General features: G+C 47.9%; 1 protein-coding gene across 3 annotated transcripts in view; it reads right to left on the reverse strand.

Moving 5' to 3' along the window:
* The window catches only part of LOC135574206 (low affinity immunoglobulin gamma Fc region receptor III-A-like), a 196301-nt gene that overhangs the window by 166535 nt on the left and 16401 nt on the right, over positions 1–13365 (reverse strand). For all 3 annotated transcript variants that reach the window (XM_065025130.1, XM_065025131.1, XM_065025129.1), the window contains exon 2: positions 8971–9015. In XM_065025130.1, the coding sequence (XP_064881202.1) occupies positions 8971–9015 (45 nt within the window). The remainder of the gene's footprint in view (positions 1–8970; positions 9016–13365) is intronic.

The raw sequence follows: 13365 nt of genomic DNA on the forward strand, positions 1-13365 counted from the left end.
ACTCTACCCACACTACACTGGACTCTACCCACACTACACTGGACTCTACCCACACACTACACTGGAGTCTACCCACACACCACACTAGACTCTACCCACACAACACTGGACTCTACCCACACACTACACTGGACTCTATCCTCACACTACACTGGACTCTACCCACACACTACACTGGACTCTACCCACACACCACCCGGACTCTATCCAGACTACACTGGAATCCATCCAAACTACACTGGACTCTACCCCACACTACACTGGACTCTACCCACACACAACACTGGACTCTACCCCACACCACACTGGACTCTACCCACACCTCACTGGACTCTACCCACACTACACTAGATTCTACCCACACTACACTGGACTCTATCCTCACACTACACTGGACTCTACCCACACACTACACTGGACTCTACCCACACACTACACTGGACTCTATCCTCACAGTACACTGAACTCTACCCACACCTCACTGGACTCTACCCACACTACACTGGACTCTACCCACACTACACTGGACTCTACCCACACTACACTGGACTCTACCCACACTACACTGGACTCTATCCTCACACTACACTGGACTCTACCCACACCTCACTGGACTCTACCCACACTACACTGGACTCTACCCACACTACACTGGACTCTACCCACACTACACTGGACTCTATCCTCACACTACACTGGACTCTACCCACACTACACTGGACTCTACCCACACTACACTGGACTCTACCCAAACTACACTGGACTCTATCCAGACTACACTGGAATCCATCCAAACTACACTGGACTCTACCCACACACTAATGTGGACTCTACCCACACACTACACTGGACTCTACCCAAACACTACACTGGACTCTACCCACACTACACTGGACTATATCCTCACACTACACTGGACTCTACCCACACTACACTGGAATCCACCCAAACTACACTGGACTCTACCCACATACTAATGTGGACTCTTGTCACACACTACACTGGACTCTACCCACACTACACAGGACTCTACCCACACTACACTGGACTCTACCCACACTACACCTGGACTCTACCCACACTACACTGGACTCTACCCAAACACTACACTGGACTCTACCCACACTACACTGGACTCTTCCCACACACCACACTGGACTCACACACTCAAACACTCACACACACTACACTGGACTCTACCCACACTACACTGGAATCAACAAACACAATACACAGGACTCTACCCACACTACACTGGACTCTACCCACACTACACCTGGACTCTACCCACACTACACTGGACTCTACCCACACACTACACTGGACTCTACCCCCACACTACACTGGACTCTACCCACACTACACTGGACTCTATCCTCACACGACACTGGAATCCACCCAAACTACACTGGACTCAAACACACTACACAGGACTCTACCCACACTACACTGGACTCTACCCACACTACACCTGGACTCTACCCACACTACACTGGACTCTACCCAAACACTACACTGGACTCTACCCACACTACACTGGACTCTACCCACACTACACCTGGACTCTACCCACACTACACAGGACTCTACCCACACTACACTGGACTCTACCCACACTACACCTGGACTCTACCCACACTACACTGGACTCTACCCAAACACTACACTGGACTCTACCCACACTACACTGGACTCTTCCCACACACCACACTGGACTCACACACTCAAACACTCACACACACTACACTGGACTCTACCCACACTACACTGGAATCAACAAACACAATACACAGGACTCTACCCACACTACACTGGACTCTACCCACACTACACCTGGACTCTACCCACACTACACTGGACTCTACCCACACACTACACTGGACTCTACCCCCACACTACACTGGACTCTACCCACACTACACTGGACTCTATCCTCACACGACACTGGAATCCACCCAAACTACACTGGACTCAAACACACTACACAGGACTCTACCCACACTACACTGGACTCTACCCACACTACACCTGGACTCTACCCACACTACACTGGACTCTACCCAAACACTACACTGGACTCTACCCACACTACACTGGACTCTTCCCACACACCACACTGGACTCACACACTCAAACACTCACACACACTACACTGGACTCTACCCACACTACACCTGGACTCTACCCACACTACACTGGACTCTACCCACACTACACTGGACTCTACCCACACACCACCTGGACTCTATCCAGACTACACTGGACTCTACCCACACACTACACTGGACTCTACCCACACCACACTGGAATCAACAAACACACTACACAGGACTCTACGCTCACACTACACAGGACTCTACCCACACTACACTGGACTCTACCCAAACACTACACTGGACTCTACCCACACTACACTGGACTCTACCCACATTACACTGTACTCTACCCACACACTAATATGGACTCTACCCACACACTACAATGGACTCTACTCACAAACTACACTGGACTCTACCCACACACTACACTGGACTCTACCCACACACTACACTGGACTCTACCCACACCACACTGGAATCAACAAACACACTACACAGGAATCAACAAACACACTACACAGGACTCTACCCACACTACACTGGACTCTACCCACACTACACCTGGACTCTACCCACACTAAACTGGACTCTACCCAAACACTACACTGGACTCTACCCACACTACACTGGAATCTACCCACACTACACTGGACTCTACCCACACTACACTGGACTCTACCCACACTACACTGGACTCTACCCACACTACACTGGACTCTACCCACACACTACACTGGACTCTACCCACACACCACCTGGACGCTATCCAGACTACACTGGAATCCATCCAAACTACACTGGACTCTACCCACACACTAATGTGGACTCTACCCACACACTACACTGGACTCTACCCACACACTACACTGGAGTCTACCCACACACCACACTAGACTCTACCCACACAACACTGGACTCTACCCACACACTACACTGGACTCTATCCTCACACTACACTGGACTCTACCCACACACTACACTGGACTCTACCCACACACCACCCGGACTCTATCCAGACTACACTGGAATCCATCCAAACTACACTGGACTCTACCCCCACACTACACTGGACTCTACCCACACACAACACTGGACTCTACCCACACACCACACTGGACTCTACCCACACCTCACTGGACTCTACCCACACTACACTAGATTCTACCCACACTACACTGGACTCTATCCTCACACTACACTGGACTCTACCCACACACCACCCGGACTCTATCCAGACTACACTGGAATCCATCCAAACTACACTGGACTCTACCCCCACACTACACTGGACTCTACCCACACACAACACTGGACTCTACCCACACACCACACTGGACTCTACCCACACCTCACTGGACTCTACCCAGACTACACTGGAATCCATCCAAACTACACTGGACTCTACCCACACACTAATGTGGACTCTACCCACACACTACACTGGACTCTACCCAAACACTACACTGGACTCTACCCACACTACACTGGACTATATCCTCACACTACACTGGACTCTACCCACACTACACTGGAATCCACCCAAACTACACTGGACTCTACCCACATACTAATGTGGACTCTTGTCACACACTACACTGGACTCTACCCACACTACACAGGACTCTACCCACACTACACTGGACTCTACCCACACTACACCTGGACTCTACCCACACTACACTGGACTCTACCCAAACACTACACTGGACTCTACCCACACTACACTGGACTCTTCCCACACACCACACTGGACTCACACACTCAAACACTCACACACACTACACTGGACTCTACCCACACTACACTGGAATCAACAAACACAATACACAGGACTCTACCCACACTACACTGGACTCTACCCACACTACACCTGGACTCTACCCACACTACACTGGACTCTACCCACACACTACACTGGACTCTACCCCCACACTACACTGGACTCTACCCACACTACACTGGACTCTATCCTCACACGACACTGGAATCCACCCAAACTACACTGGACTCAAACACACTACACAGGACTCTACCCACACTACACTGGACTCTACCCACACTACACCTGGACTCTACCCACACTACACTGGACTCTACCCAAACACTACACTGGACTCTACCCACACTACACTGGACTCTACCCACACTACACCTGGACTCTACCCACACTACACAGGACTCTACCCACACTACACTGGACTCTACCCACACTACACCTGGACTCTACCCACACTACACTGGACTCTACCCAAACACTACACTGGACTCTACCCACACTACACTGGACTCTTCCCACACACCACACTGGACTCACACACTCAAACACTCACACACACTACACTGGACTCTACCCACACTACACTGGAATCAACAAACACAATACACAGGACTCTACCCACACTACACTGGACTCTACCCACACTACACCTGGACTCTACCCACACTACACTGGACTCTACCCACACACTACACTGGACTCTACCCCCACACTACACTGGACTCTACCCACACTACACTGGACTCTATCCTCACACGACACTGGAATCCACCCAAACTACACTGGACTCAAACACACTACACAGGACTCTACCCACACTACACTGGACTCTACCCACACTACACCTGGACTCTACCCACACTACACTGGACTCTACCCAAACACTACACTGGACTCTACCCACACTACACTGGACTCTACCCACACTACACCTGGACTCTACCCACACTACACAGGACTCTACCCACACTACACTGGACTCTACCCACACTACACCTGGACTCTACCCACACTACACTGGACTCTACCCAAACACTACACTGGACTCTACCCACACTACACTGGACTCTTCCCACACACCACACTGGACTCACACACTCAAACACTCTACCCACACTACACCTGGACTCTACCCACACTACACTGGACTCTACCCAAACACTACACTGGACTCTACCCACACTACACTGGACTCTTCCCACACACCACACTGGACTCACACACTCAAACACTCACACACACTACACTGGACTCTACCCACACTACACTGGAATCAACAAACACAATACACAGGACTCTACCCACACTACACTGGACTCTACCCACACTACACCTGGACTCTACCCACACTACACTGGACTCTACCCACACACTACACTGGACTCTACCCCCACACTACACTGGACTCTACCCACACTACACTGGACTCTATCCTCACACGACACTGGAATCCACCCAAACTACACTGGACTCAAACACACTACACAGGACTCTACCCACACTACACTGGACTCTACCCACACTACACCTGGACTCTACCCACACTACACTGGACTCTACCCAAACACTACACTGGACTCTACCCACACTACACTGGACTCTACCCACACTACACCTGGACTCTACCCACACTACACAGGACTCTACCCACACTACACTGGACTCTACCCACACTACACCTGGACTCTACCCACACTACACTGGACTCTACCCAAACACTACACTGGACTCTACCCACACTACACTGGACTCTTCCCACACACCACACTGGACTCACACACTCAAACACTCACACACACTACACTGGACTCTACCCACACTACACTGGAATCAACAAACACAATACACAGGACTCTACCCACACTACACTGGACTCTACCCACACTACACCTGGACTCTACCCACACTACACTGGACTCTACCCACACACTACACTGGACTCTACCCCCACACTACACTGGACTCTACCCACACTACACTGGACTCTATCCTCACACGACACTGGAATCCACCCAAACTACACTGGACTCAAACACACTACACAGGACTCTACCCACACTACACTGGACTCTACCCACACTACACCTGGACTCTACCCACACTACACTGGACTCTACCCAAACACTACACTGGACTCTACCCACACTACACTGGACTCTTCCCACACACCACACTGGACTCACACACTCAAACACTCACACACACTACACTGGACTCTACCCACACTACACCTGGACTCTACCCACACTACACTGGACTCTACCACACTACACTGGACTCTACCCACACACCACCTGGACTCTATCCAGACTACACTGGACTCTACCCACACACTACACTGGACTCTACCCACACCACACTGGAATCAACAAACACACTACACAGGACTCTACGCTCACACTACACAGGACTCTACCCACACTACACTGGACTCTACCCAAACACTACACTGGACTCTACCCACACTACACTGGACTCTACCCACATTACACTGTACTCTACCCACACACTAATATGGACTCTACCCACACACTACAATGGACTCTACTCACAAACTACACTGGACTCTACCCACACACTACACTGGACTCTACCCACACACTACACTGGACTCTACCCACACCACACTGGAATCAACAAACACACTACACAGGAATCAACAAACACACTACACAGGACTCTACCCACACTACACTGGACTCTACCCACACTACACCTGGACTCTACCCACACTAAACTGGACTCTACCCAAACACTACACTGGACTCTACCCACACTACACTGGAATCTACCCACACTACACTGGACTCTACCCACACTACACTGGACTCTACCCACACTACACTGGACTCTACCCACACTACACTGGACTCTACCCACACACTACACTGGACTCTACCCACACACCACCTGGACGCTATCCAGACTACACTGGAATCCATCCAAACTACACTGGACTCTACCCACACACTAATGTGGACTCTACCCACACACTACACTGGACTCTACCCACACACTACACTGGAGTCTACCCACACACCACACTAGACTCTACCCACACAACACTGGACTCTACCCACACACTACACTGGACTCTATCCTCACACTACACTGGACTCTACCCACACACTACACTGGACTCTACCCACACACCACCCGGACTCTATCCAGACTACACTGGAATCCATCCAAACTACACTGGACTCTACCCCCACACTACACTGGACTCTACCCACACACAACACTGGACTCTACCCACACACCACACTGGACTCTACCCACACCTCACTGGACTCTACCCACACTACACTAGATTCTACCCACACTACACTGGACTCTATCCTCACACTACACTGGACTCTACCCACACACTACACTGGACTCTACCCACACACTACACTGGACTCTACCCACACACTACACTGGACTCTATCCTCACAGTACACTGAACTCTACCCACACCTCACTGGACTCTACCCACACTACACTGGACTCTACCCACACTACACTGGACTCTACCCACACTACACTGGACTCTACCCACACTACACTGGACTCTATCCTCACACTACACTGGACTCTACCCACACCTCACTGGACTCTACCCACACTACACTGGACTCTACCCACACTACACTGGACTCTACCCACACTACACTGGACTCTATCCTCACACTACACTGGACTCTACCCACACTACACTGGACTCTACCCACACTACACTGGACTCTACCCAAACTACACTGGACTCTATCCAGACTACACTGGAATCCATCCAAACTACACTGGACTCTACCCACACACTAATGTGGACTCTACCCACACACTACACTGGACTCTACCCACACTACACTGGACTCTACCCACACTACACTGGACTCTACCCACACACCACCTGGACTCTATCCAGACTACACTGGAATCCATCCAAACTACACTGGACTCTACCCACACACTAATGTGGACTCTACCCACACACTACACTGGACTCTACCCACACACTACACTGGAGTCTACCCACACACCACACTAGGCTCTACCCACACAACACTGGACTCTCCCCACACACTACACTGGATTCTACCCACACCACACTGGACTCCACCCCCTCTTATCTTCTCTCTTAGAATATTCTTTACTAAGAGAATGGAGACTGACATGAAGTCCAAACCAATGAAGAGACCAGGAAGAAATTATAGTTTTATAGAACAAACAGGTGATAATTAAAGATACATGTTGTTATTATAGAACAGGTGATGAATATAGAGAAATGTTACTATTATAGAACAGGTGATGAATATAGAGAAATGTTACAATTATAGAACAGGTGATGAATATAGAGAAATGTTACTATTATAGAACAGGTGATGAATATAGAGAAATGTTACTATTATAGAACAGGTGATGAATATAGAGAAATGTTACTATTATAGAACAGGTGATGAATATAGAGAAATGTTACTATTATAGAACAGGTGATGAATAAAGAGAAATGTTACTATTATAGAACAGGTGATGAATATAGATAAATGTTACTATTATAGAACAGGTGATGAATATAGAGAAATGTTACTATTATAGAACAGGTGATGAATATAGATAAATGTTACTATTATAGAACAGGTGATGAATATAGAGAAATGTTACTATTATAGAACAGGTGATGAATATAGAGAAATGTTACTATTATAGAACAGGTGATGAATATAGATAAATGTTACTATTATAGAACAGGTGATGAATATAGAGAAATGTTACTATTATAGAACAGGTGATGAATATAGAGAAATGTTACTATTATAGAACAGGTGATGAATATAGAGAAATGTTACTATTATAGAACAGGTGATGAATATAGATAAATGTTACTATTATAGAACAGGTGATGAATAAAGAGAAATGTTACTATTATAGAACAGGTGATGAATATAGATAAATGTTTCTATTATAGAACAGGTGATGAATATAGAAAAATGTTACTATTATAGAACAGGTGATGAATATAGAGAAATGTTACAATTATAGAACAGGTGATGAATAAAGAGAAATGTTACTATTATAGAACAGGTGATGAATATAGATAAATGTACTCACCTCCACCTTGTCCGAGGCTACAGTATACCAGAGTACTCAACAGCACTGAAACAGACAGAGATAACTATCACTGTGGTACATGATGTAAACACTGAAACACACAGAGAGAACTATCACTATGGTACATGATGTAAACACTGAAACACACAGAGAGAACTATCCCTATGGTACATGATGTAAACACTGAAACACACAGAGAGAACTATCCCTATGGTACATGATGTAAACACTGAAACACACAGAGAGAACTATCACTATGGTACATGATGTAAACACTGAAACACAGAGATAACTATCACTGTGGTACATGATGTAAACACTGAAACACAGAGATAACTATCACTATGGTACATGATGTAAACACTGAAACACAGAGAGAACGATCACTATGGTACATGATGTAAACACTGAAACACACAGAGAGAACGATCACTATGATACATGATGGAAACACTGAAACACAGAGAGAGAACTATCACTGTGGTACATGATGTAAACACTGAAACACACAGAGTGAACTATCACTATGGTACATGATGTAAACACTGAAACACAGAGAGAGAACTATCACTATGGTACATGATGTAAACACTGAAACACAGAGAGAGAACTATCACTATGGTACATGATGTAAACACTGAAACACACAGAGAGAACTATCACTGTGGTACATGATGTAAACACTGAAACACACAGAGAACTTTATACAAATGAATGGAAGTGTGGAGATATATATAGATATTAACCCATACAAATGAATGATAGTATGGAGATATATATAGATATTAACTCATACAAATTAATGGTAGTATGGGGTCTGACGCCATGGAGACATCTAGTCTAACTGGGGTCTGATACCATGGAGACAGCTAGTCTAACTGGGGTCTGATACCATGGAGACAGCTAGTCTAACTGGGGTCTGATACCATGGAGACAGCTAGTCTAACTGGGGTCTGATACCATGGAGACAGCTAGTCTAACTGGGGTCTGATACCATGGAGACAGCTAGTCTAACTGGGGTTTGATACCATGGAGACAGCTAGTCTAACTGGGGCCTGATACCATGGAGACAGCTAGTCTAACTGGGGTCTGATACCATGGAGACACCTAGTATAACTGGGGTCTGATACCATGGAGACAGTTAGTCTAACTGGGGTCTGATACCATGGAGACAGCTAGTCTAACGCCATGGAGACAGTTAGTCTAACTGGGGTCTGATACCATGGAGACAACTAGTCTAACTGGGGTCTGATACCATGGAGACACCTAGTATAACTGGGGTCTGATACCATGGAGACAGCTAGTCTAACTGGGGTCTGATACCATGGAGACACCTAGTATAACTGGGGTCTGATACCATGGAGACAGTTAGTCTAACTGGGGTCTGATACCATGGAGACAGCTAGTATAACTGGGGTCTGATACCATGGAGACAGCTAGTCTAACTGGGGTCTGATACCATGGAGACAGTTAGTCTAACTGGGGTCTGATACCATGGAGACAGCTAGTATAACTGGGGTCTGATACCATGGAGACAGCTACTCTAACTGGGGTCTGATACCATGGAGACAGCTAGTCTAACTGGGGTCTGATACCATGGAGACAGCTAGTATAACTGGGGTCTGATACCATGGAGACAGCTAGTCTAACTGGGGTCTGATACCATGTAGACAGCTAGTCTAACTGGGTTCTGATACCATGGAGACAGCTAGTCTAACGCCATGGAGACAGTTAGTCTAACTGGGGTCTGATACCATGGAGACAGCTAGTCTAACTGGGGTCTGATACCATGGAGACAGCTAGTCTAACTGGGGTCTGATACCATGGAGACAGCTAGTCTAACTGGGGTCTGATACCATGGAGACAGCTAGTCTAACTGGGGTCTGATACCATGGAGACAGCTAGTCTAACTGGGGTCTGATACCATGGAGACAGCTAGTCTAACTGGGGTCTGACACCATGGAGACAGCTAGTCTAACTGGCGTCTGATACCATGGAGACAGCTAGTTTAACTGGGGTCTGATACCATGGAGACAGCTAGTCTAACTGGGGTCTGATACCATGGAGACAGTTAGTCTACCTGGGGTCTGATACCATGGAGACACCTAGTCTAACTAGGGTCTGTTACCATGGAGACAGCTAGTCTTACTGGGGTCTGATACCATGGAGACAGCTAGTCTAACTGGGGTCTGATACCATGGAGACAGCTAGTCTAACTGGGGTTTGATACCATGGAGACAGCTAGTCTTACTGGGGTCTGATACCATGGAGACAGCTAGTCTAACTGGGGTCTGATACCAGGTAGACAGCTAGTCTAACGTCATGGAGACAGCTAGTCTAACTGGGGTCTGATACCATGGAGACAGCTAGTCTAACTGGGGTCTGATACCATGGAGACAGCTAGTCTAACTGGGGTCTGATACCATGGAGACAGCTAGTCTAACTGGGGTCTGATACCATGGAGACAGCTAGTCTAACTGGGGTCTGATACCATGGAAACAGCTAGTCTAACTGGGGTCTGACGCCATGGAGACAGCTAGTCTGATACCATGGAGACAGCTAGTCTAACTGGGGTCTGATACCATGGAGACAGCTAGTCTAACTGGGGTCTGACGCCATGGAGACAGCTAGTCTGACGCCATGGAGACAGCTAGTCTAACTGGGGTCTGATACCATGGAGACAGCTAGTCTAAATGGGGTCTGATACCATGGAGACAGCTAGTCTAACTGGGGTCTGATACCATGGAGACAGCTAGTATAACTGGGGTCTGATACCATGGAGACAGCTAGTCTAACTGGGGTCTGATACCATGGAGACAGCTAGTCTAACTGGGGTCTGATACCATGGAGACAGCTAGTCTAACTGGGGTCTGATACCATGGAGACAGCTAGTCTAACTGGGGTCTGATACCATGGAGACAGCTTGTCTAACTGGGGTCTGATACCATGTAGACAGCTAGTCTAACTGGGTTCTGATACCATGGAGACAGCTAGTCTAACGCCATGGAGACAGTTTGTCTAACTGGGGTCTGATACCATGGAGACAGCTAGTCTAACACCATGGAGACAGTTAGTCTAACTGGGGTCTGATACCATGGAGACAGCTAGTCTAACTGGGGTGTGATACCATGGAGACAGCTAGTCTAACTGGGGTCTGATACCATGGAGACAGCTAGTCTAACTGGGGTCTGATACCATGGAGACAGCTAGTCTAACTGGGGTCTGATACCATGGAGACAGCTAGTCTAACTGGGGTCTGATACCATGGAGACAGCTAGTCTAACTGGGGTCTGATACCATGGAGACAGCTAGTCTAACGCCATGGAGACAGTTAGTCTAACTGGGGTCTGATACCATGGAGACAGCTAGTCTAACACCATGGAGACAGTTAGTCTAACTGGGGTCTGATACCATGGAGACAGCTAGTCTAACTGGGGTCTGATACCATGGAGACAGTTAGTCTAACTGGGATCTGATACCATGGAGACAGCTAGTCTAACTGGGGTCTGATACCATGGAGACAGCTAGTCTAACTAGGGTCTGTTACCATGGAGACAGCTAGTCTTACTGGGGTCTGATACCATGGAGACAGCTAGTCTAACTGGGGTCTGATACCATGGAGACAGCTAGTCTAACTGGGGTTTGATACCATGGAGACAGCTAGTCTTACTGGGGTCTGATACCATGGAGACAGCTAGTCTAACTGGGGTCTGATACCAGGTAGACAGCTAGTCTAACGTCATGGAGACAGCTAGTCTAACTGGGGTCTGATACCATGGAGACAGCTAGTCTAACTGGGGTCTGATACCATGGAGACAGCTAGTCTAACTGGGCTCTGATACCATGGAGACAGCTAGTCTAACTGGGGTCTGATACCATGGAGACAGCTAGTCTAACTGGGGTCTGATACCATGGAAACAGCTAGTCTAACTGGGGTCTGACGCCATGGAGACAGCTAGTCTGATACCATGGAGACAGCTAGTCTAACTGGGGTCTGATACCATGGAGACAGCTAGTCTAACTGGGGTCTGACGCCATGGAGACAGCTAGTCTGACGCCATGGAGACAGCTAGTCTAACTGGGGTCTGATACCATGGAGACAGCTAGTCTAAATGGGGTCTGATACCATGGAGACAGCTAGTCTAACTGGGGTCTGATACCATGGAGACAGCTAGTATAACTGGGGTCTGATACCATGGAGACAGCTAGTCTAACTGGGGTCTGATACCATGGAGACAGCTAGTCTAACTGGGGTCTGATACCATGGAGACAGCTAGTCTAACTGGGGTCTGATACCATGGAGACAGCTAGTCTAACTGGGGTCTGATACCATGGAGACAGCTAGTCTAACTGGGGTCTGATACCATGTAGACAGCTAGTCTAATTGGGTTCTGA

The sequence above is a fragment of the Oncorhynchus nerka genome, linkage group LG12 (genome assembly GCF_034236695.1).
Source record: "Oncorhynchus nerka isolate Pitt River linkage group LG12, Oner_Uvic_2.0, whole genome shotgun sequence".
NCBI classification, from domain to species: Eukaryota; Metazoa; Chordata; class Actinopteri; order Salmoniformes; family Salmonidae; genus Oncorhynchus; species Oncorhynchus nerka.